The 27,100-nt window shown below is 42.3% G+C and overlaps 1 protein-coding gene across 2 annotated transcripts in view; it reads right to left on the bottom strand.

The window, feature by feature from the left end:
- Positions 1–27,100, bottom strand: part of neurl1b (neuralized E3 ubiquitin protein ligase 1B) — a 29,243-nt gene continuing 2,143 nt past the window's right edge. The window contains exons 1-6 of one of the 2 annotated variants that reach the window (XM_083891277.1): positions 11,792–11,893; positions 6,827–7,071; positions 6,416–6,749; positions 4,484–5,224; positions 2,520–2,648; positions 1–984 (exon numbers count right to left, since the gene is read on the bottom strand). In XM_083891277.1, coding sequence (XP_083747403.1) covers positions 737–984; positions 2,520–2,648; positions 4,484–5,224; positions 6,416–6,749; positions 6,827–7,071; positions 11,792–11,882 — 1,788 coding nt within the window. In that variant the 5' untranslated portion in view covers positions 11,883–11,893 and the 3' untranslated portion in view covers positions 1–736. Of the gene's footprint in view, positions 985–2,519; positions 2,649–4,483; positions 5,225–6,415; positions 6,750–6,826; positions 7,072–11,791; positions 11,894–27,100 lie in introns of those variants that run through there. The other variant, XM_083891278.1, reaches the window with a different exon arrangement.

The raw sequence follows: 27,100 nt of genomic DNA on the forward strand, positions 1-27,100 counted from the left end.
ATTATTAAAACAAGACTCGTTTTAATCACACATAGTCCACATTTATTTATCTCTCATTGTGCAAAAACCCAGATTCTTCATGTTATGCTTCTCCAAACACACTCCACAGAAGACACTATACATTCACGTACATTAACTACATCGTTCCACTTACTAGAGCACTCACTTTATTGCATTACGTCTCACACACGTGTGCCTTATTTTTTTGTTGTTGTTTTCATCACAAATATTTGGTACTGTACACTGAAATATGGCTAAGGTTGTCAGCATAATTACTTGGACACACGATGTGACAAATCTAAGGCACTAGGAGTCAAAGACTACAGTCTACATGTTCTGCTGAAGCACACATATCTATTCTCTTAGGAGGATGGCAGTGGGGACAATAATATTCACAACAGGCTTTTCTGCTTAGCAAATATGTGACGTAAGAGACATCAAATGAAAAATACAAAATGTGAGCGCATGATTCATCTCTCCGTCTCGTTTCTTCTCCAGCCAAAATATAGAGGCTCGTGTGCTTTGAAGCATATGAAGAGCCAAGTCCATCTCCAGATATGATTTTTTTTCATTTTATTTTTTTTAAACCATACACAATGGATATATAGGCACAGTTATATCCTGGTTCATCTCAGTATCGGTGTTGAGTTCTGCGGTCAACGAAGCCTGAGAAGGAAACACTGGCGCGGCGTCCAGTGATGGAAGTCACAGCACCTCGTTTGAAAAGAGCCGACTGTCACGGCCGATACGTCTTGATGACGTCTTTGATGGGCCTCCTGCATATCGGGCAGCAGGCGTTGATCTGTCTCTTCAGCTTCAGGCCGCAGTCGTTGCACAGACACATGTGTCCGCAGGTGTAGATGACGGTGTCCACCTCCTGGTCGAAGCAAATGGTGCACTCGCCGCTTTTGCCAGCAGAGGGCAGCTCTGAGGCAGAGAGACTGGGAGAGGTGGGAGGACTGAGAGGAGAACTGGGAGCAGTCACTAGATGGAGAGAGAGAGAGAAGAGAAATGTGAGTGTTGAGATGCAGAGGACTGTCTTGTTTTTGAGGAGAGCCCAGAGGTGGAAAAAATAGTAAAATATTGTAATCAAGTAATTGTACTCAAAAATCCATTTTTAATATATTTATAAAGTAACTATGTACAATACTTGAGTCAATACGTACTCAAGTAAAATACAAAATCCTGATTTTAAATTGTACTTAAAAAATGCAAAATACACAAAAAAAGGATTCAATACAGTAACATGAGTAAATGTATTTCGTTACTTTCCACGTCTGGGAGAGCCACGTTCAAATTTGAATATTAGAGCCTGAAATCTTAATATTTGCTCAATAGTTGATATAATAAACTTTGGCTGAAAGAAATAGTTATAGTGTATCTATAGTTACTTGTTTGGCTGATTGTTTCCTCACTTATATGCATTTTAACCATCATAAAACAGTGACAATTATCTATCAGTTTAGCTGATCTACTCATATGTCCCATAAACACATATTGTAAAATATTGTATGTTAGAAGGAAAAGCAGCACATTTTCTCATTTGAGAAGCATAAACATGATAATAGGAAACAAATGACTCACTGTTACTCAAATAGATTCATGTAAAAGTTGTTAAATGGCCAAACCAAATGTGTTCAATTCAGACTTAAAGGTCCAGTGTGTAAAAAAAAATAATAATAATAAAAAAAAAAAAAACTTAGTGACATCTAATAGTCAGACTACAGATTGTAACAAAGAGCAGATTCCTTCACTTCACTCACTTCACTTCCCGCAAAGTATGTATTCATTTCTGTTTGCTTGTTAGTAAGTTTCTTCTTGAAAACAAGAAACGCACGCGCTGTGACTGTTTTGTCCCTTCAGGCTGTTGTAGAAATGTGGCAGCACAAGTGAGGCCCTTGCCTTACATTTAAAAGCCTTATTTAAAGGTGCATTATGTAATAAATCTAAAGCAACTGGCCATAAAATCCTCCTAATATGTCACAGAGACTCAGGAAAAATGTTCATATAACAAACTGAACTCACCAACAACAACAGTACAGACAGAATATTTGCATTAAAAAAAAAAAATTTGCAGACTGCAAATCATGTTTATGTTTTGAAATCATGTTTTGGCATGTGGCGCCACCTACCGTCGTCTACCAATCATTGCAGTCAGTAAAGTCTCAGCTGCCAAGCAACCACGGGTTGCCACTTGCGTCAGAAAACAAAACCTTGGTATTTTGAATTTGAATGTTGGCCACATGCTTACATATGGCACCTTAAAGGCAAAATTTAAATTTATGCCAAGAACTTGCTAAATGTTGCACACTGGACCTTTAACTATGGACTCACAAGTCATGAAACACATTACAGAGTCTAAAAGGTCTATTGTTGTCCGTTCAGTCCTGAGACATAACGCCTTATGACCCGTACTGTACAGTCCATGCAGGACGCTACACAACGAGAGCCTTCCTGCTCCAAACCTGTGAGGTTTTTCTACACAAACTGCAGCAAATGACCACATTTCAGTTGCGTACCCAGAGAGGATTCGGAGGCAGAAGACGACCGGTTGACACTGAACGCCAGGTCTGAGTCACTGTCATCTGGACTGCTGCTCTGAGAACTTGTGCTGGGGGACGTTGGGGGAGGACTGGGCTGCAGAGTTCCTGTGGCACAAAGATAAATTCACATGAACAAACCCCAGACGAAGTCGTGCAGATCCTTTAAAGGCGGCAACCAGACAATGTGTAAAATGAACTGCCGTCTCTGTCATTTCGACACAGTGTGTCCTTGAGTGTAACACCGCGCTGTCCTGACCTGGATCAGATTAGATGTAGCCTTCATAATTCTACGACTTGAACTTTAACGGGGGTGATTTCTCTGTGTCTGTTTGATGGCGAGAAGCCAGCGAGAATGTGATCTGAGCCGATGGGAGTTTACGTGGGAGTAGTGGGAGTAGGACTAACAGGTCACAGCTCAAAGCTGGAGAGGAACACACAGACCAAAATGACTCAACTGCATTCCTTCAGCCTGGGAAAAAAATACATTGCTGGATCTGTCTGGAGCTAAGATGATGCTTTTGGGGGGTTTTATAATGTCAAAGCAGACTTTCGACATTTTGTCAAGTATCTGCTTCAACGGAGAGCTGAATGAAAAGATATATAGGTCGGCTTGGCTTAAAAGATGCAGCTAAACCATAGATATCCTGTTTTATTTGACAAAAGGGTTCTAGTGACAGCTCATGTCTAGATCTTGTGCACTGAAACAATGTAATACTGTTTGTATGCTGCATCCTTTTTCTGGAATCAGGCTCTGCCAAGCAATACTATCAGACCAGACTGAGAACAACTGGGGTTTTTTGAGCAGTAAAATTTATTTCTGGAGCTTTTCTCGGGCATTTATTTGAGTTTTTTAATCATACTCCAACCTGCTCTGAGCTGTGTCGCTTTACTGGTGCGATTGTGCTGTTGCCTTTGTCGATCTTGACATAAAACAAATAATTTTCACTGTGCAGTGTGGAATTGTCGCCGGTATTTCACACTGCTTTACTGAGTACTACAAAGATAGCTGTTTGGAGCTGACAGGCTTAATCATTCATTCATTTAAATATCGATTTGGTGATATCCTTCCTCATGCACTGTGATACCAGTTACCAGATACAATAGCAGGGCAAATATCGATATTTTAATTAACAAATTAAAGCACTCTAAAGTAAACAGTCCCTTCCACTTCATCTCTCCTCCTGGTGGCGCTGCTTAAATGAAATAGGGAAACTTGGGTGGAAGTTACCTGGATGAAGAAGAGGGAGTTTGCGGCAGGATAATAATGGTGGAGAAAGCTATGCTAAGAGATGCTCCATCCATGTTCAATATATAGACTGTATGCACTTTGTTCTCTACACTCTTAGAAATAAGGGTTCCCAAAGAGTCCTTCTACAAGGGCTGGGGTTCTACCTGGAACCATTTGCTTCTGAAAAACCCTTCCCCGTAGAAAGGGTTTTTCAAGGGTTCTTGGTAACACTAATGGTTCCAGTAAGAACCATTTTCATCCAGAGAACCCTTTAAAACCCCTTTCCTGAATAAAGGGGTTTAAAAGTGTTCTTGGTGGAACCTTTATAAAAAGGTTCTACCTGGAGCCAAAAAGGGTTCTCCTATGAGGACAAGCCGAAGAAATGGCTCTACTGAGCATTTTTATTTCTAAGAGTGTATGCTGTGAATAAATAGAGAAATCCTGCTTGTTTTCTTCAGTTGATCACAGAATCGTTGTATCGTGATGTTATTGGTATCTTGGACCATGCATCGTACCATGACGTATCATGACCCTGTGATTCACACCCCTAGTGGTTTGAATGTGTTACGTTCAAGTATATCCGCCTTATCCAATTTCAATAATTACACAAATAAACCATAGGATTTGTGCATGCAACAGATTCAATAAAAGTTTAGTTTTGGTTTTTTGAAGTCATCTGACTCTACGTCATAGAAACACACACCAGGCCTACCCAGTATCCTGAGTCTGTTGACGGCCCCGTGCAGGGTGAAAAAGGCCCACAGGACTTGAGAGGAGTCAACACAGAGCAACCGGCCACGTCCCACTCCGTTAACGCCGTGGTGCACCTCCCCACTGGGCAGCAGACTAAAGCTGAGCACGTCTCCAGAGCAAGGCACAGGAAAGTCCCGGTGCACCACCCAGTACTCTTTGCGGTCCAAGAGAACTTCCGGGTCTGCTGGCAGGTCCCCGGCGTGGAGAGTTGCTGGATCGCAGGATGTTAAACCAAACAGCAGCGCTCCAAAGTAGGGAAGGCCCAGGTGGCCAACCTCCACGTACAAAGTCTCACCCACACGCAGAGGCCGGTCACTGAACACCAGCGTCCGGCTGCTGTCCAGAAAGTGGATGCAGGCAGCTGAGCGGTCAGCAGAGAGAATTACGTCAGAGCCACGGATTGGGTGAAAGTGCAAGTCATTGTCGAGCGGGGACGGAAGGCCCCGCGCCATCCTCGGGATGCTGAATCCAGTGGTAGCAGAGGAAGATGCCGTGGAAGACGAAGAGGGGGAGGAGCAGCAGGGGATGAGCTGAGTGTAGTTATTGAGCTGGAGGTTGGCCATCTTGGCTGCAGCGGTCTGGTTGTTTTCCAGCTGATTGTTGCTGTAATTGGCCGAGTCGTGGTTACTCTGGGGCAGGTAGGCGCTCAGACGGGCCGCGCTCAGGCAGCTGGAGCCTACGCTCTCGGCAAACGTGCTTTCTGTGGTGGAGAAGATGGACAAACAAGGATGTGACTTGTGCACGTAGCATCATATGATCAGACGACCCAAGGAAACTCAGGTCACATCCTTCTTTTCTGTTTTTCTACTATGAGGCCTTAAATCTTTGTTTTTTTTCCGCTCTGTGTGTGGTTTTCCCCATAAGCCTATTATTAAAAAAAGCTGAAACGAATGATTGATTTTATTATTGATTATTTTCCCATTCCAATGATTAATTTTCTATAGTACATTCCAATAAAGCATGGGGAAACGGTTCATACCCCGAAGACATTCTGTTTACTCTCACAAGATACAAAGAAGAGCTGTGTCTGGAGAAGAAGAAGAAGAAGAAGAACACCCCCTTTTTAGTGTTCAGTCATATTGTGATATTGTTTGTTGCATAAGTTTCTCAGAACAAATCAGCTGTGTCAGCCAGAAGCTTTATTTGACATTCACCACTTTATGTTCCTCCCTATTTCATTTCCTCACACACACACACACACATAGACACATTCACAAAACCAGTTCACGGAGCTGAATTTCAGGGCTGATGTAAACAAATCTTTGAATACACTGCCCCCCCCCCCTCATCCCAACCCCACTAACACCCTCCACACCAAAGCTCCTGGGATCTGCTGCCCTGACCAAACATGGACATAGCTCTTCTCAGACTGAAGATAAACACCCCCACTGAGCACGAGAGAAGAAACCGCGGGGGCAGAGAGTGATGGCAATTATGGAGATGTAGTAAGAGTTAAAAAAAGAAGAAGAAACAAATGGGGATTTAGAAGTTCTGTGTTGAATCGACTACACTGATTTGATTAGTTTTGTCATGCAGGACACTGAGTCATAAAGTGGCAGCTAAGGAGCTACTGAATCAGCTTATGCTGCCTGAGGAGTGTTCTTTTAGCTGTGAATGTATTTTACTGCCGTGAATTTCAAGGCAATGTTCAAAATGTAGCACAAGGTTTGTTTTGGTGCATATATATATATATATATATATATATATATATATAAATGACTATTGTGCCGAAAATGCATAAGCAGCCAGTAGTGAAATGTGTTCCTCTCACTTCCCTTTCGCACATGAATCACCTCCCGATTGTCTCTCTCGGCTGCAGTCACGACAAAAGCGTTGAGTATTTTTTTTCGAGGAGCGCTTCCATATTCCAACAACACGATAAAATGCTTACCGAGCAGCGTGACCTCCTGAGTGATGCCATAGATGTCTATGATGGCCCAGAGTGGACAGCCAATGCTGAGCCCACAGTGGAAGAGGATGGGCTCTCCTTCGTTGATGCTGTAGAACACTCTTCCGTGGTGATCGGCCCAGAACGACAGCACGTTGTCCTTCAAGGCCAGCCTCTCGGGCAGAGCCTTGGCCCAGTAGCCGGGGCGCGTCACCAGGTCGGGGCACGCGTACTTGGGGATGTCGGTGGAAACCAGTTCACTGGGGTCCAGACTGGTGAAGCCGAAGCGCAGCGCTCCGCTCCAGCCCGTGTGCACGCCAGTCAGACGAAGACGCACCTGAATGAACGACAGTGATGTCAACGTGCTTTTCTAGCCACAGTTAAGAGCAACTAAAAAAGGAGATCGGAGCAAACCTTCTCATAGAGGTGGACAGGCCGGTGGCTGAATGTGATGCCATTACAGAAGCTGTTTTTGCGCGTGGCTCGGCGAAGCTGCCCGTCCAGCCTGATGTTCTTGCCTTTGGCGTGGGGGTGAAAGCGCGGCGACTCCACGTTGATGCTGACCGGAGGAGCAGACGTTCTCCTCTCCACACCGGCCCCATTGTGAGGCAGGGTGTAGTACTGCCGGCTGGCCACTGGGCGGGGTTGCAGAGTTGCATCTAAGGGAGAGAAAGAGAGAAGGCCATCAATACTTGATCAACAAAACAAGAGGTTGACATGCAGGAAGTACTCAAATCCAAGTCCTGTATAATAAATATTATGTATTGAAGTATTAAATTCTGAAACTATGATATACAGTCAGACATAATTAAAGGATTTCCTCCTTCTTCTGAGTGTTTCACATCAAGCACAATGTTATTACCTTCATCTGGATTGAATCATCATCAATACTGAAGCATCGATGAGTGATGCGGTTGTAGCTGCTGGTTTGAAAGAGTTTATAGACTGATTTATTTAACCTGAGGCTCATCAGACGATTTATGTGAGATATTCCATTTTTGGATTCTAATCTTCTTCATCTTTTATTTTAGATGAGATATTGGATCATTTGAATTTTTCACTAAAATGAAACCATGTGAGAAGCTGAGTTGTGTGTTTGTTAACAAATCAGGCTGATGTATTCTCTACCACTGCCTTTTACTCTGTCTGTGAGTTAGCTCATGTGCCACCACCGTCTTCTGTGTGTGACTCATCAGTGAAGGTCAAACTGGTAACGTTATTAGTGACAGCGGTTATCGGATACAGACATCAGTTCATCCAAACACAATGACTCGTTTGCAAGTGGCCCATGGCAGTAAGTTTAGAGGGCAGAGGCCAGTTATGTAAAGGAGCCCACAGTCCCACACACTTCCTTTTCCCACACTGACACTATGAAGCCTCTCTGTTCCATTCAAAAAGGTCATTAAAAAGTCATTTTTTAGGATGGAGCCCGCTTTTTCAGTATAAAAAGCCAGATCCAAATCAGTCCTCCTGCCACAACCATATGGGATGTTTACATCAGAGAAGTGAATCACAGTAAATTTAGACAAAACCTCAAAGGCAGTGTTTGTCTTATGTAAAAAATCAACACAGATTTTAGAAAAGCTAATATTATCAGCATCACACGAGGGAGAGAAAAAACCTTAAAGGTGCAATAAGTCTCCATCTTATTTATGGGCCATACACACCCTTTGCCTACAGCATCAACAAGCACTGAATTACCCTTTTCATTCCTCAACAGTTATCTTCAGAAGTGGAGAATGAATCCCACAGTGTCTCATCAGTGTGGAGAAGCCCACATAAAAGGTTTAATCTCTGATCTTCACAGGAATTAATGTCCAAGAAGGGAAATTTCTTGATGAACGTGGCAAAAAGATTTTACAAAGGATCAGAAATCAAATGACGCAAGCTGACTTCGGGCAGGGGGCCTCGGATCGCTTGAGTTTAATACGAAATAAAACGAGTGCTGGAGATGAGTGTTTATGGTATGGACTGAAATCCAATATTCAAAGGGAGGGCTGTGTTTCTGCGCCGCTTCGGGGGCCACAGTCAGCCAAGCGTGATTACATTTTCTGTTTAAAAATCCACTGTGAAGTGCTGTAAATACAATAAGTCAGTGAAATGTTCCACAGCACATTTCCTTAATTAGACATTGTCACTGATTATATTCTAAACTCTGAAGCAGCAGCAGTGAGAACATCTGTAACATCTCAAATTATGCCCCTTTCCTTGCGCCTCAGAAAAAATGTGGCTTTTTCACTGGCTGAAGCACATGGGAGTGCGAGCATGATGAGGGGCTGGATCATAGGCCTTTAGGCTCAATATCTCCTTGACAGTGATGTACTGTGAGTCTGCACTCAAAGGACCTAGAGTGAGAACTGATATAGACACTTGCCATTATTAGATGAAAGGCATAGCACAACAGATCACGCTGCGAGGGACAGCTCCCAGAGCAGCCAACGTTGGCCCCCAGTTTGTGCCTCACTTGTTTCACGTTTGAGTCACACGGCGCTAAATATTTAGCGAGCTAACGCCGTGGTGGAGTCCTTTATTAAAGGGGCCATATTATACCCTATTTCTCCAATTTAAACTAGTTCCCTGGCGTCCTAATGAACATGTCTGTGACATGCTTTGGTCAAAATACCATAAGGATGAAGCACCACAGCAGTTCAATCACCCTGCCAAAACAGCCCTGTTCAGAACGCTCGGTTTAGTAGTATCTCTTTAGGTCCACTTTAAAAAAAAAAGTAAAAAACAAAATTTAAGGGACAGGAAATGACATCAGCCACAGAGGCTACTGGGAGCTAACAGCAGTTATCATTTGGAGAAGTGATCATTTGCAGGCTCTAGCAGGCACATTGCCGTCATATATAACATGTATCCACTGGACAGAAAAAAAACTCTGAGGCTGGAAGTTTGTGTAGAACTCTGTGCTGCACTGTGGAGCCAAGAATAGAACTTTTCGCGGACTTCGCAGACTTCCTGTATTCAGATACCGTTGCCCTCGCCAGGACACTCGCATGTTTTACGGAGCTCCTTGAGACAACAATTCCAGGAATTTAGCACATTGTGATGTCCCAATGAGTGCGGAAGTCAACATCGCGTTTTATCTCCTTAGACTGAGGAGGACCACAAAAGTCAAGTCATCTTTTTTCACACTTTGCCGACTGATAGGGCCTCCCGAGTCCCAAATATAAGGATTTAAATGATTAAAAAGTTGATTTTGCATAATATGTCCCCTTTAAAGTTGTGATTGTATTTAAAGATGTCTCCGTCAGTCCCACAACTTTTTTTTGGATGCGTAGCAGCTCTACGGAGCAATATTTGACGAATGAGTCACCATTTTTATTGGCCTTGTACACATGCATGTGCATGCGAGTGGTGCAACACATGCCACCAGTGTCGCATTATTTCACTCATCCACAGGTGGCAGTAATTTGCCAAGTAAAGGCTGCAACGCACCAGAGGAGAAAAAGAAGAAGACGTTGAAACGTAAACATGCAGGTTGCCTGTTCATGGTATTTGTTTCTATTATATACACAAGTGCGGTATGACGTTATATTTTTCTGCTGTTTCGCAAACAGAGCGAGGAGAGACGATATTAAGTGGGGCACTCCATTCATTTGTTATGTTGACAAGAAGTAAAAAGTGGGACTTGGTCAGTGACAGGAGATGTAAACAGCAAAAAAAAAAAAAAAAAACCCAGCAGAGACACTGAGGCTGGTCCAGGCAGCAGCTGATGTGCAATGTGGTTAGTGTGTAAAGTTCAGCTGAAGCTCGGAGGCTGCTGCTGTCAAACAAATTCACGTATAGCATATTTCTCCTAGAGTCCCAATCACTTGAGAGTTGGGTAACAGGACCGGAGTCTCAACTGTTGTTTCTTTAAAGCACACATAAAATGCACCAAATCATAAGACTGCACAAGACACACACTGCTGTGCCAGGGGAAGCTTTTGGAAATGCAAAACTGATTTTGTGCATTCCTCAGTCGACGATCGGTCTTGTTTTTCCCACTGTGTACGTTCATCCCGCCGTGATGATCCTTTGTTCGCTGCGGAGGATCCGGAGGAAATGTCGTTTACGTCTTTTGTTTATTAGTCATGAATATAAGCTTCCTGATTAAAAAAAAACACCTCAGTGACATCACTGAAAAGTCAAGATTGCAGCTGTCGGTCATGACCTTTTCATCACTCAAACGCTGACAAAAACAACCTATGCACACTGGTATCCTGCACATCTCAACTACAGACCAACACAACCCAGATAGTGTATTAATTCTATGTTTAATGAAAGCCATGTAGAGTGTGAGCAGCAGGACTCAGGCTGCTCCTGCTGCTCTGTGACTAACTGTTCTCAGTCCAAACCCTACTATGTCAGCTGGCTCTGGTGGCAGCAACCACATCATTTAGCTACGGAGTGGGTTTGTTGGGGGCGTGGAAGAATGACAAACATTAAATCAAAGCGATGGGGAAGTGATGATCACGTAATATGCTTCTTGTGGCATGACAGTGGTTTGGTTAGTGATGTTCCAATATGCAGCTTTAAGCAAAAACAGAGGCTGCATGCAAATATGAATTCTTGGTAACATGAGTTACACAAGACAGCTCATACTTGCGGGAATTCCAGAATATTACCAGCCAGTTTAGTTGTGTCTTTTATTTTTTATTTTATTTTTTTTTAAATGGAGATGTTTAATAATTTATGTTTATGTAATTCTAGTTTGTTATAAATCTTGTTTTGCTCAGTGTGTGCGGTTTTTGGGTTGCTGTCCTATCCTCGTTGGTAGCAATACAGTAATCTTTCCACGAATATGACTGAAAACAGACAAAAATAAATTGTATTACTGTGCGAAACGAAAGCCAGATTCACAGAATGCTATGGTAGGTGCTGTGGTTTTGTCACAGATGACAGAAACCAGGCAAAGAGAGGAGGCAGCAAGTGCTTCCCATGTGGTGACACACAACAAAACAGAAACCAATTTGGTTTTGGAATGGACCTCAAAGTTACAGTCTTGAATAATTCTCAATCCATTCATTCAATGTAAAAAAAGTTAAGCTCATAATCAACATTTTCATTATTATTATTATTATTATGAGGGTGCATCACTTGCTTGAATTGAATCCAGTTTATATTTTTTTTTAAAAGTGGACCATTTGCTCTGAAGGAGCGCGCTCTGTCTTGGACTCGCTCCCTGAAATCACGCTCTTTCTCCCCGCGTGATGGGCAGCGCGTCTTTGCGCAGAACGAGCACAAGTGTGGAGCAACATTCAGGGACTAAACCATGTGTGTCTGCGTGCTACCGAGCCATTTTCACACGGCTGTTTCGCCTGCGCGTTTCTGCACTGTACAAGATCCAAGTCTCTCACAGACAAACAGACAAAGAAATGAAAGAAGTCTCACCTATTAAGGGTTTTGGTGTCGTATTCCCCATTACATCCAGGATTTTCTCGCGGACAAGTTCATTCGGATTGAAGTGCGTCTCTGTGACCATCCATGTGTACGCGCTCCGATCAGGATCTGGATTCGGACTCGCCTTCAAATTGCGTGGTATCTCCGCTCCTCTTAATGTAAAAAAAAAAAAAAAAAAATACCCCAATCCGCTGCGACAGGGCAGACACCTATAAACTGACGCACAGCAGCCCCCTCCGCTCTTTAGTGTACAGGCTCCCCTCTGCACGACTTTAAAGACACAGTGAAACACCGCCTCTGAATAATTGCTCTAATAATTCACTCAAAGCCAGTGATGAAGTGGTGCAGCCTGGAAGAGGCTGTTTCATGTAAAGTAAAGAGTTTCACCACATTTGCATACACGAAGGAGGTCATGCAGACACTTATCTGTGATATTATAAGATTAAAGGACCACTCATTTGACTTAATGTTTTGTTTTCCACTCCCTTCCTCAAAGGGGGGGTTAAAGTGACCTGAATACAATGCCAATCAATCAGAGACGTCTCTTCCATCTCCTTTTTTAAAAAATCTGATCCCTAAAGGAACACGGGGGCATCACAGAGAGGGGATCTACTCAAGATTAATCACACTTTTGATAAAAGTCCAAGCTCCATATGAGGAAATCCCCCTTTCTTTCCCACCCTATCCTCTACCCTCCCATAGCCTTGACTGCTGGGCTCCTCTCAAGCTGCTTCCTGTCTTCTGGACCACACTCCTCTCTGAGGAGTCATGGCCTGCAGGGCCTGTAGGACAGAGACCATGAGAGGGGAGGGGGTGCCTGGACAGAGTATGAATCTCCCATAGTAGGAGGATTAGAGGCCTGAAGCATTGCAGCAGCTGTGTGTCAAGCACGCAGTTTCAAAAGCCTCCTGGTGGAGATATAAAAAAAAAAGCATGAAAAGTTATGTGTCCTTGAGGTCAACGAAATATTCAGATTGCGACCAAAACATAAGACATTACTTTGGTATTTTAACTCTTCGGCTTGTGCATGAAGTTTTGCTGTGTTGTTACGGTCCGTGTCACACGCACACACACACCGGAAAAGTGCCTTTTGGGGTTTCCCGCAGCTGCCACCATGGACGGTGATACGTGTTCTCACTCAGTTCTGACTCCAGTGAGGGCAAATGCTGTAAGTCTCAGGAGAGATGGCGATTGGGTGAAGGGAGGCTGGGACTAAATATAACTCGGAGACAAAAGCATTTGTTTCTGCCTCCTCAAAGCTGTTTGTTTTAGCAGGATATGGTGGCTCGGCTACTTATATGAGCCCTGAGTGAATAGTGTTTGGGGTGAAGAGAAGCAGAAGTGAAATCAGCCCCCCCCCATCCCCCCATCCCCCCACCCCCACGCCCTCGCTTCTTGCTCAGAAAGAAAGAGCTGCTACGGCAAAGGGGATTAAAACAGGAAGTGAAAATATGAGGCACCGATGGAGTCTGCAATCAAGCCTTCCCTGTAAACACAGCAGTAACAAGTGCTGCTTCTCCTGATGATGCTTGGTTTACTGACTGAGTGCTGACTGCGGGGTGCAAATGAGAGTATAATGATTGCTTGGTTTATTTTATTCCAAAGGCGAGGAACTCGACTTTCCGTCATGTAGAAATCTGTTGGGTGCGTGCAGACATTTTCTGCTTCTTCAGTATCGAAGCTGCTTAATTCTAGGGCAAATAAAGGGATAAAGCTCCCATAGAACGGAAGTACCAATTAACACTGTTTTTTTGGTGTGTATCTGCGCCATTACCTCGTTTATGAAGCCCTGAAGGTTCAAAACAAACAGTTCAGCCTCTGCTGAGAATGCTGTGTTTTATTGTAATCTCGGGCTCAACGAGAAAAACCCGGTCTGGTTACGTAAACAGCAGTTCTCCCAAATAGCGGAACCTCCTGCTCCGGGCACTAGTCCAGGCACATCCGGTTGCGTACATTGAACTGCAGGTGAATAACGTCCATTGTGGAGGTGTTTCACAAGCGTCAGTGTCTTCCGACTCCGGGTCAAAATCGTAAAAGGGACTGCGGCGGGGAGTTGTGACAAAGCTATTTTTAAAACATTGTTAAAACAATGTTTTGATAATGAGTAGCAGTGCATCCACCGTTCCAGAGGGGGAGCTGCGCTTCTGAGAGCTGGTGTGCTGATTACGTCACTTCCAGGTATTAGCCAATCACAAGACAATTGAGAAAGCTCTCATAGGCTGGCCAATCACAACACAGTCTGTCTTCTGGGGGTGAGATTTATGTCTGAAACAGCGCGGCTGACGAGAGCTTCAGTGAGGAGAGATTTCTATGGGCTCACCTGCAGCAAATAGGAGGTTTTTGACCATAAAAACAAGTTAATGTATGTTAGTAGACCTCCATAACTCACATATATGTGCGATAGGACCACTCTATGGGAGCTTTAAGTGCATAGAAAGGTAGTTATTTGTTTGATCCAGACAAAAGTTTAGTTTCTTCACTACTACTGCAGTCGATGACCACACGATCTGGCAAGCGCTGGACATTCTGCTGTGATTACAGTCAGTATGATGTGTGAAAACAAGTTTACACTAACAAAAGTAGGTGAAGGGCACACACTACAGAACTGTAAAGCCGCGTCTATTTTTATGTAATTGGATTCAAATGGGTATGTTTTGCTCTAGCGTGAACCGCAATGTATACCGTCCCCCTTCTGGGCATCGAGCATCTGTGATGCAGCAATCTCACGAGAGCTCGCACAGCAAAACACGGTTATTTTGAGAGAAGCGGGGCAGACATGCCTGGTTCGCTCAAGGAAAACTTGGCCCAGAGCGGTGTGAGCGCTGCCACGCAGAGCAGTGCAGTGGCTGATCCTTGGATGGCAAAGTGTTACATTTGCAGTATTTTAAATTCTTTTTAAAGATTCAACGGCAGAGGAGAGAGAAATGCTCAGCAGATGGCGGTTTGGGGAGGGTTTGTATGCGGTGGTCTCAGTATCAGGGGAGGGCTCCTGTCCAAGTCCCACTGATCTAATGGATGAAGTGAGTCATACCCACCTTCAATGTGAACACAACCATCTCCATCAAACACACATGGGCCAGCACAATGAGCCACATTCATACACAACAATGTTTTTCTGGTCACCTCTTTTTCTTCAAGTGCTGTTTTCAGCGACATCTGCTTCCAATGTGTGCTCCCGTCTTTTCATTAGCTCTACTCTTACCAGTCCGTTTGGAGTCAAGCACCTGCTTTTCAAAATTTCACCTCCTGCCAAAGCCATTGTATCAGGGTTTTGTTTTTTTGTTTTTGTTTTTTTAAAGTCCCTCACAAACATGATGAAACAGTGAACCGAAAAAAAAAAAATCTCTGTTTTAAATCAAAGCAACAGCGAAACATTTGCCTTTTAATTGGAGCCATTTTAGAGGGAGTTCTGGCCATATGTTAGATGCCCTTCACAGATTGTTCCAACTTCCAAATCCTCAGTTCGTGAGTCTGAATGTTGTGGGCCATCTTGTGCAGACAAAGTGCATGCATGCTCGGTTCCACTTGTGCACTTTCAGATTTTCTGTAAATCAAAAACACTACTACGGAAGTGAATCACTGGCAAATGGTGTAAATTGGGAAAACAAGGCACTGCTATGAACATGGTACAAGAGTGCAGGAAACTAATAAGCAGTTAATAATAACTCTTGACTGGGCTTTGGGTTTAAAAGAGCACACTTGTACTCAAATGAATTGAATTACTACACCTCATTTTCCAGTACCAACAATATTTTTTAATTTTTTTCTGCAAAGGCTCAGCTCAGACCATACTGTAATTCTTTAATTGGTTTAACATTTACAATAAAGCTTCAATCTAATGTTTATTTTAACAGGATGTCAAGGTCTCAATCATGTTGATGTCTTTGGACTGTGAGAACCTGGAAGACCCCACATGCACAGAGAGAGAGAGAGTACATGCAAAAGATTAATATGCTAACCATCACTCCACCATCACTCAGGAAAAAAGTAATTTAACTAATTTTAATTTTGTCCTTAAAGGTCCCATATTATGCAAAATCAACTTTTTAATCATTTTCATACTTATATTTGGGACTCTGGAGGTCTTATCAGTCGGCAAAGTGTGAAAAAAAATGACTCACTCATGTTTTTGTGGTCCTCCTCAGTCTAATTACAGGAGATGTAAAGCATGCTATGTTGACTTTCGCACTCATTGGGACGTTTGCACAATGCGCAAAATTCCTGGAATTGTTGTCTCGTGCAGCTTCGCTTTGTCCATAAAACACACAAGAGTGCTGGCGAGGGCATGGGCATCCGCAAACCGGAAGTCCGCGAAGTCTGTGAAAAGTTCTATTCTTGGCTCCACAGTGCAGCACAGAGTTCTACACAAACTTCCAGCCTCAGATGATTTATCTGTCCAGTGAATACAGCCTGCAAATGATCACTTTTCCAAATGCTAACTGCTGTTAGCTCCCAGTAGCCTCTGTGGCCGATGTCATTTCCTGTTCCTTAAGTTTCGTTTTTTACTTTTTTTAAGGTGGACCTAAAGAGATACTACTAAACAGAGCGTTCTGAACAGGGCTGTTTTGGCAGGGTGATTGAACTGCTGTGGTGCTTCATTTGACCAAAGCATGTCACAGACACCAGGGAACTAGTTTAACTTGGAGAAATAGGGTATAAATTGAGACCTTTAACTTTTGAGCCTTTGTCCATTGAGTTCACACAGTGTTGATTCAGATCTATATCAGTGCCACATGACTCTCTCTGTGTTTCTCAGCACAGCAGTGTTTTGAGTCGCCCACTGACATCGCCATGCAGCGCACAGGAGGTGATTTGTTTTTTTTATGTCACGACTGGTGGCGACAAGGCGGAAGCACAGCAGCAACATAGCGCTAGAAAAGCAAGGCGACTTAAAAACATCAGGAAGCAACCAGGAAAAGTTTCAGACATGGACACTCTGAAGTGCTAAAGAAAACCCTGGACATTCAGCAGTTTGATGAGATGGCATGGTGCTAGAGCTGAAACAATTACTCGATTAAGCTTTTTTCATCATTAAAACAAGAGTGCCGATTGTTTTAGCTTCTTAAATGTGAATATAGTCTTCATTTCTTGGCTTCATATAACAAAGAAATCATTAAAACTGAATCATTTTGGTTTGCGGACATCGACGTATTTTATCGTTTTCTGACATTTTATGGACCAAATGATTATTCAATTAATGACAGAAGTCACACAGTGGAGCTTTAAGTTGCTTGTTCCTAAGGTCATGAATTACTTTCTGGTCATCTATTAAAGCGTGCAGATTAGTTTGTAGCCATCAGAGTTTATGATCAGTTCACAAAAGCGACAGGAAACATGGGAAACAACACGAGACAAAGAGTCCCAGCTGTAATTAAAAAAAGGAACATTGCACCTACACGGCACGTGTCCCTGGTCTATAATAATTCTAGTGATAATGGACAGAGATATTGACTGGGATTGAAGGAATTTTCCTGGTTCATTTTTCCACTGAAGGAATCTAAATCATGGCATTATGTAACATGTCAGGCTCTGACATGACATGAACCCTTCTTCTTTTACATATTGGAAGGAGGGGATGACATTGAAAAAGGTTGTTTTAAAATATTTAGCGTGAATGACATTGTGAACCGTGGTACGCTGTCACTAAATCCGTGTTGCACAAAATGTTTCGGCAGTCTGCAGCCGTGCAACATGAAACAGTGGCACAGCTCCACTGAAATGTTGTTTTAGGCCTCTCTGTCAGTGGGAGACGTGCTAAAAATGGCCTTTCAGTGCATTTAACCAGATGCACGGACAGTGTTCTTCCTCCATCTGTTCCATTGTCTTGCTCTTCTCGGGGATGAGGAGCGGATGCGCCACCGAATGAGACGCAGGAAATACTCTCGGCTGAGAACAACACAGCCAAGTTCATCCAGCCGTCAGACACAAGAGCATCTTAAGATTGTGGCAAAATGGAAATATCCCCGTCGTACATGATCTGTAATGTCTTAAAGGTCCCATATTATGCAGAATCAACCATTTTAATACTTATATTTGGGCCCTACCAGTCTCCTAAGAGTGAAAAAAGATGACTCACTCATGTTTTTGTGGTCTAAGTACAGGAGCTAAAACTCGCAATGTTGACTTCTGTGCGCACTGGGACGTCACAATGCGCAAAATTCCTGGAATTGTTGTCTCGCTGAGCTCCGTTTAGTCCGTAAAACACGTGAGAGTGCTGTGGTGAGGGCAACGGTATCCGAAAACCGGAAGTCCGCGAAAAGTTCTATCCTTGGCTCCACAGTGCAGCACAGAGTTCTACACAAACCTCAGAGGAAAACCAGCCTCAGATGATTTATCTGTCCAGTGGATACATGTTATATACGATGACAATGTGCCTGCTAGAGCCTGCAAATGATCACTTTTCCAAATGCTAACTGCTGTTAGCTCCCAGCCATAAGTTTAGTTTTACTAAAGCATGTCACAGACATGTTCATTAGGACACCAGGGAACTAGGTTAACTTGGAGACATAGGGTATAATATGGGGTCTTTAACATGTAATAATATCTTGAAATCTTAATTTTATGAGCTAAAGCAAGGACATCGTGAGTTCCCTTTTCTTGCATCGTTTTTTCCTGCCGGTGTCTTAACCGTAGTGGAAAATACATGGAGTCGGGCAGTTGTCAGAGGTCTAATCACAGCTCTGACTGGTGTCCAGTATCTGAACAGAGGGACAGGGACGTCTTAACCGGTGTCCATGTCAAGGTCTTTGTCATCTTTAACATGACTCCACACAATCAGTGAGCAGCCTCGCGTCTGTCAGCCGCGCTCCAAAAATAGATGTTCTGGTCAAGCCATAAAATTTACGAGGTGAAGCTCAATGTTTTTAATGATTCTTCAAAAAAGCAATAAAAGCACAAGTGATGTTGGTGTGTGTACATAGCCGTATAAATGTGTGTTTTTGTGGCAGCTTATAATCGGAGTGGGATGGAAGCTGTTTAGCCACAGCTTTTTTTTTTTTTTTTTTTTACTGCAGAACCGCAGATATAAAAAAAGTCTTGTGCCAAATTCACATTAATCCTGTCAGGCATTAACAGAGGTTGGGAAGCTGTGAAATCTTGCGGTGTATACCGTATATAACAACAAACCTATAGTTAAGAGGACCCCAATTAAGCCTGTTAACATCATTAGAATTTATGACACCGTTCAAAAAGAAAATTGCTTCCCAAGCCATTTAAGGCTCATCAGAATTTGCCTTCAAGCTCCCCAATTCTAACCTCCAAACTGCTTTAATCTACAATATTTGGTTTAAAAGAACCCAAACTCTAATTAGAGAAATGCAGGCCGTTTTAGGAGGAAGTGCTAAGCAGCCAGAGAGTATTTCACCAATTAATCAATGTCTCTGTGTTGCTGCTCTTTCATGTTGCGATCATGTAATATAATTTCTCACCACAGCTACAGCAGCAGTTTATCAAAGTTAATGTTCCAGAGAAGTAGAACGTTAGTTTTTCACTCTTGTAATATGAAGTGTGTTGTGTATTATAGTGTGTGTGTGTGTGTGTGTGTGTGTGTGTTGGAGGGATGTGGGTAAACAAGGCAGTAAACACTGCACCAATATACACATCGTTGTTTTTTTTGTTTGTTTTTCTAAAGCATTTCCTCAGAAGGCTGTGTGGACTACATCATGGAATAACTGGAACAAACAATAACAACAGATGAAAATCCGAAGCATTTTTCACTCTTGTTTTTGGAACTTTTTCCATAATCAAATATTAGCACATCCCTAAAAAGAAAAAAAAGTCTTCTACTAACAAAACGTTCACCCAGCACCAGCACGCCTGGGGATGTAGACCGCAGAGGGCTCAACGACCCGCGGAGGACCCTAGGGTTATGACACAAAATACCTGAGCTATTATTACACTCTGTGGTCCCCCAGTGCACTAAAAGACATCTAAGACCACGTTCAACAACAGCCTAATACCAAAGGAAAGGGCATATATATATATATACGGCTGCAGGTAGTACATTACATAATATTTTTCCGTCCAACTTTAGCCTCTCTCCATTCATCTCTCTACAGTCAGAAATAAGACTGGAGCTGTACAGCAATAGCATGCAAGGTAAACATAGACTGTACATATAAAAACGGACATAGTCTCCCAGTCAGAACAGTGGAGCAGTTCATGGAAGTCTATGAGAACATGTGCCTAATTCTTGCTGGATTTATAAACATTAAACATTAAACATTTTACTGACAAGTTAATGGTTCCAATCGCTATAGTGTTAGGTCTTCAATAGAAAATGAGGATGATTTGAGGAAAAAGGTCTGTATTTTATGTATCTTTGCCAGTCACCCATTGACACCACATCAGCATGTAAACTAGCGGATTCAAACGCAGAAAATTTGAGTTGTAAGACGATTCGCTCGACCGCTGAGCTACTGTCGCCTTCACTGTCACATTTGAGATAATACACATAAAACACATTATCAATAGCTGCCTGGGTGCGGATGACAACTGCCAACTGTTTCAGTCACACACCTGATTCAGATGAACAGCTCGTTATCAAGAAGCCTGATAACGAGCTGTTCATCTGAATCAGGTGTGCTGGACCAGGGTTGGTAAAAAACTGCACTAATGGTGCGTTCCAGAGCCCATCCAAACCAGTTGGACGTGGGACTTATCCTATACCAACAACTGCAAAAAGGGCACTTGAATGCCTGTCGAAGTGGGACCTCCTACCAGCGAAGTCGGGGCTGATCGACCTACCCCCCCCACTTCACCAAAATGAAGTCGGAGAATAATGGCGGCGCCCATGGAGTCGCATGAATAGGCTATAAACTTTACTTTTATGCGTGTAGAGTTGTTTTAGGCACAGCAATTCTATCACAACTTGTTTTTCATGTTATGGCGTGAAATTATGTCGTTGTCGTTAGCTGTTAGCATGAAGATATGTAGGGCTACGGTAAAAGTATACTCATGACGTTACATATCCATATGCATCGCTTTCACATATACGGCTCGCTTGTGTATGTAAGTAGACTGAATTGCTGACGGTCAAAATGCCTCTTCAAACAAATAAAGTGAAAGTGCGGCGATCGTCCATGTTTTCTAACATTCGACTTCAATTGCCTGGAACGCTTTGAAGTAGGAGCTAGTACAATTCAGGTAGAATAAATCCCACATGCCATTTGTTTGGATGGGCTCTGAAACGCACCATAAGTTATCGGTATCTGCAGATATTGGCTTTAACAGGTACAACAGTAGGCTAAATTGGCTACTACCTATTTGACCTATTTGATTCTACAGCTATTGTATTATTTACGTTTATTTATTTTGCTCAATGAAAGAAATGCATAATTTCATTAAAGAAGAGGCTAAATGACCTCTGCAGTTTGGTGCAGGGAAAATCAGTCCAATATATCAGAAATCAGCAAAAAGTCCAATCTCATGCATCCCTAGCTTCCACTTTCAAAAACTGACATGCTATGTGTAAAATGACGAGTATCTTTTCTGTTACTTTGTTCCACCAGTCAGCTCTGCCCTGCTCCTCTCTGGAGATGTCACTTATAAACTGTCCAGCTCCAAATGTCCCATAGAAGGCAGGAAAATCAGAACTGGACCAAAAGTACTGATCCGGAGGTCGTCAAAGGTCATGGAAACTGCTGTGTTGCAAATGCCAGTACAGAATGTCTTGGCGTGTGAGCATTGAATGTTAATAAAAAACAATGTTAACTTGCTTTGATTTCATGTTATGTCTGATTCTTATTATTCTTATTTACATGATTTTTGTCACTGTTTCAGTTCTCTAACTGTGGCTCACGTCCCAAAGCAGATCACAGCATCGAGAAGCAAATTAAATTCTGACCAAGCTAAAATGAGAGGCTGCAACGCGCAGCAGTTTTTTGTTTTTTTTTGTTCTCCACTGAACTGTGCATCACATCATTGACACTCTGGGGAACATAAGTGAAGCGTTTTCCTTCCAGAGCTCTGGGTGCATGAGTCACTCGTGTCAACTGTCACGAAAGACATCCAAGCAGCTAGCAGCAGCAGCAGCAGCAGGTCTAGTAATAATCTGCTGTTGTTTTCTATGTCAAGGGCGATTTCAGAGCCTGTGACTCTTAATGCTTAAGCTTTACATGTCGTCTCTTCCTGTAGCATGACAAGAATGGAGCACAGCAAAGGAAGCCATGCTAGGGTGCATATAATGTCACTTACATTAGTGGATGCTACTGCACAATCTATTCATGTCTGTCATCACAGCTCTGTATTCATGCCAGGATTATGTTGTTTCCTTTCCAGTTTCCATGGCCTCAGCTGCAGCTGTTTTTGCTCTTTTTTTCTCCCTTCCAACAGCACTTTTTCAAAACAAAGCGATGCAATGTAAAATCAAAGAGATGTTCATTATTGTGCTGCGCTTAGGTCTCGAGCTGAGGCACGCTCCCTGCCTTTGCGAGTGACTTGGGTGGGCGTCGGTAATTAGAGAGCAGGCTCTCCGAGTGCAGGTCTCCAGGGAAACAGCTGCCATCCATCCCCAGTTCCTATGGAGCAACTTGAAGCTGAGGTGTGCACTGACTCCTGTGCTGTTCTGGACAGACGCCCTTCACTGAGCACATCCACACTTCCTCCTTCCGTGCTAGATGAGGTCTTACCTCGGTGATCACTAATCATCGTGACAAATTGTGACTGCAAAGTGGGAGTGGGTTGTGAATGATAATACATCTGTGCGGAGAGTCTATCATACTTCAGTGTTTTGCAGAATAAGACAAGTTCATGTTGACATGTCTCTATTTCAAGGATTCAGACATAGATTGTGTATAAAAGTGGTTGTATTGCTCGGTTTGAAAAGTGAAGCCGACTTAAACGTTGGTTTAAACCTCTTGACTCTAGCCTTTACCTATTGTATTCCACCCTGTGTAGTGTTTTATTGTTGTATTTGCATCTCTTTTCTTTTTCAATGTTATTTTCTTTAATTGTGAAGCACTTTAAGCTGCAATGCTTGTATGAAATGTGCTATACAAATAAAGTTTACTATCATGGGTCTAACTGCAAAAAATAACTTTGCTTGAATGGAAGTCAATTGGAAAATGAACCTACTTCTGCCCTGATTTATAGCGTCATTAAAGGTGCATTATGTAATAAATCTAAACTGGCCATAAAATCCTCTTAATATGTCACAAACTGAACTCACCAACAACAACAATATAGCCAAAATGTTTGCATTAAAAAAAAATCTTTTGCAGACTGCAAATCATGTTTATGTTTTGGCATGTGGTGCCACCTACCGCCGTCTACCAATCATTGCAGTCAGTAGAGTCTCAGCTGCCGAGCAACCATGGGTTGCCAGTTACGACAGAAAATTAAACCTAAAAGACCTCTGTATTTAGAATTTGAATGTAGTAACCGTTTTTGGCCACATTCTTACATATGGCACCTTTAAACATTGTCCTTTATTGTCTCAATCACTAGTTTCAGCTCTTCTTCCAAAGGAGCATGGTGTCGATTCTGTACCTAATGTTCCCATTGAGGGCCACATGGTTTGTTTAGTGATTAGCACTCTTGCCTTTGCAGTAAGAAGACCCGGATTTTGCGACCCAGTTGGAGCAAGGGTCTAGTTTGTTTCTAGTGTTGTTTCATTGTAATTCGATTCGATTTTATTTTATATAAGTTTATGGATTCAGATCAAATACAAAAGGCCTCTCTCTTTGTCTTGAACTGTTCATGTCAAAGCTGTTCACTTGAAAATGTTCGGAAAACAAGGAGAAAGAAGCAGATAATGAGAATCCGGTCTTATCATAGCATCCCAAGTCAAGAAATAAGGGAAAATAAACAATGTGCATGGAAAAGCAGCTCTTCCTTATGGCTGACTTGCAGCAACAGGGACAGATCAGAGGCAAAGAGCCAGACACCCTCTGTTTTCCTATGATTCAGATTAGTTTGTTTTGGCCAACCCATTCAGAGTCCAACACAAAAACAAACATATAACTGGGTTATTTCCTTAAATGGAAGCAAAGGGACCGAAAATATTATATATATTTTGGAGAAATACAAAATCGTTGTTTTTTCCTTTTTGATGGCAATATGAAACAGATGATTGTCTTTTTTTCTTTGTCTTATTCCTTCAAAGCAATCTTCAAATGTTCAAATAAATAACAATGAAGTGAAATCAAAACAACTTCATCACCAAGTGTTCGTGCAGAATCTGTCTCATGCTTTTCTTCAATCTAAGGCCCGTGAAAGGGGGACCAGCGAGCCAAGTTCAAAGTTGGCTCGAGTGCTATTGAAATCTAGCGAGCCTGGATGGGACACTCGCCGCTATCTGGAGCCTCACTTCATAGATGGACCTGCATACCAGACATCAAAGGCAACTGTCAGGGAACTCTGTAAACCGATCTGCTGTCCAGGACACTTTGGGACATTTACAGTGTACAGTATGCAGCCGATAGTGTTGACGCAGGTAAAACAACAAAGGTAGAGTTTACAATCCTGGAATCTTTCCTTCATTAGTGAGAACGCCATTAACGCCACGTTACGTAACCTCTGCATTTGATTTTGAAGGAGCTTTATATCGGGGTCAGTTTCACAGACACTTGGTTCACCTTTAACACGTCTACACCACTGAGTGCTTCCGCCCATCTGTGCCCCTTTTCCTGTTCTCCATGTCCCACTGCAGCCATCTGCCCGACCACCAGCCAGTCCCTTTGTCTTCACCCCCCTGTCCCTTTCTAACTCGAGCCTGTAAGCTCCCATTTATCGTACTTATTATTTCCCTCCTAATCTTCCCTCCTTCCCATTCCCTGGCCCTCTTTCCCTCTCTCTCTCGCTCCCTCTTGTCATGACATTGGCCTGTGACACGTGTGGGAAACTTCTGCAGGGCCCCAGCTTCGGACAGGACACTGATATACTGACAGTGCTGGCTGACGGAGCTATTTCTGGATACTTGTAAATATGAGAACTTCCTTTCTTAACGTGTATCTAAACTGATGTCACATGACTATTAGTGCCACAAAGCAAATAAACGGGTGACTTGTTTTCATCACTTCACATTTAGTTTGCCAGAATTCGTGGAATATTGTGATCCATTGTGAAAAAAAACACACAATGTTGGGTTATAGGACAGTGAAATTGGCTCTCACTTACGGGCCTGACTTTGTCAGCAATTGTTCTTCTGTCATTATAACCCTTATCAGGTGCTTCCACACATTAGGCCCCAGTTTTTACGGGAAACATCCGGCTCAAAGTTCTGTGGACGGCCAAACTCTCTCCCCCTGCTTGGATGTGAGGAGACAAGACAAGGAGAAAGCGTTATTGAAGTGTGACTTCAGAGGCGGAAGCTGAGATTGCGATAAGGGGATGTGAGCTGTCCGCTGCCAGCCTGCGAGTGGCACACAGTCCAGATGGGATTGGATGAGTGACTCCATTCACCGCAGTTAATGGAAGATGGTGAACGATTTCCCTGCACTCCATTATGGGTCACATTGAAAATGGAGCTAAAGATGTAATTTAGGGCTGACACTGTTAAAAAATGGATTGGCAAGAACTTTGATGATTGATTATCTTTTTCGCTGATGATCTTTTAAAGCAAAATCTCCTGATTCCAGCTTCTCTAAAAAAAGTAATGGGAATATTCCCTGTTACAAATTAGTGTAGCAACTCTCTGCAGGATTTAAAATAGTTTGGTCATAGATCTTAGCTCCATATAGAGTTTCTTCACCTTTATTGACCTATATACCTTTGTCTTCGAACCTCATCCAACCATACTGAAAACCCAAATCGCACTGGTGTCCCCTCATGTGCAGTGCTTCATTTTTTCTAAATGGGAACATCATTTACAATCAATCAAATCATCATGTTCTATTTAGCGCAAGAAAATATCAAGAAAATTCTTTCGTTACAACTCCCACTGACTCACATAGACCAGTCGTGAAGTTCTAGTTTTCCAGGGGACATATATATATATATATTCTTACTTCCTGTTTAGCTTTAGATAATTAGCTTCAGCTGGCAGAGTAGAAGACATCCTCTTTTTATATATGGTCTTTGCCGAAAGCTCATTTAATTAAAGGGAAAAGACACAACATTGAACTAAGTGTATGGACATGTTTTCCAACACTGTTTAATTCAAATCAATACTTGAATTCAAACAAGATTGAATTATTGTTGTTATTAAGGGTATTGCTCAATATTCATGGGTCAAAATATCGATTTGCTGATATATTGTCAATCTTCTACGTGCAATACAATAATAGATATGCCAGGACAATATCTTAATTAAATTAAGGCACGCTCAAGTCATTTTACTCGCTGAGTGTCATTACTTCATGTCTCCTTGTGGTGGCGCTGCTCAAATGAATGAGGGGAAACTTGGATGGATGTTACCTGGCTGACAAAGAGGGAGTTTACAGCGAGGTAATGGTGCAGAAAGCTACGCTAAGAGATGCTCCATCCAGGTAATGTATCGCTATATGATTGTCTCGCAATATACTGATCATCACAGAATCATTGTATCGTGAGAAACCATTTTCACACTTACAGACTCCCAATATGATATGTGAATATTACAAATAAAATTATCATGCGTTTTAATTTATATGGCTTTGTCACAGACACACAAAAACACAAGCTTGCATATGGAGGACAAAACCTGCCATAATAATAAATAAATGAATGCATGAATACATAAATGCATAAATGAACAAATTAATGAATGAATACAGGAAGAAATAAATAAATAAATGTAGGTGAGCAGAAATTTAGAAATAAATGTAAAGCATTATTATATTATTTATTCTTCTATTTATACATGTATTTATTCATGTATGCATTTATTTATGTATTCCTGTTTTTATTAATTTGTTTATTTATTTATTCCTGTATTTATTTATTTACTTGTTCCTGTATTTATTTATTTATTTATTATACAGGTTTTGTCCTCCATACTCACACACATATACACACATAGTCAGGTAGTCTTGAATAATTAAGACAACGCTGAATATTTAACTGCTTCCCCTTCTGAGTTCCCAAGAGCTTCATCGCATGTGATAGAAGTGACCAAGGCTGTGCTCTCTCTCTCTCTCTCTCTCTCTCTCTCTCTCTCTCTCTCTCTCTCTCTCTCTCTCTCTCTCTCTCTCTCTCTATCACACAGACACATTCTTGCCATACATTCAAATGTACGTTTCAGACGCTTCGTGCAACGTGGCACAAATTAGATGAGATCTGAAAACAACAAATGAAGCAGCCCACGATGATGGACCTTGTGTATCAATCCTCTGGGTTTTCTTTATGACTATACTCTGTTCTCCACTCTCTCTCTCTGTGTGT

The sequence above is a fragment of the Microchirus variegatus genome (genome assembly GCF_963457635.1).
Source record: "Microchirus variegatus genome assembly, chromosome: 6".
Taxonomy (NCBI): Eukaryota; Metazoa; Chordata; class Actinopteri; order Pleuronectiformes; family Soleidae; genus Microchirus; species Microchirus variegatus.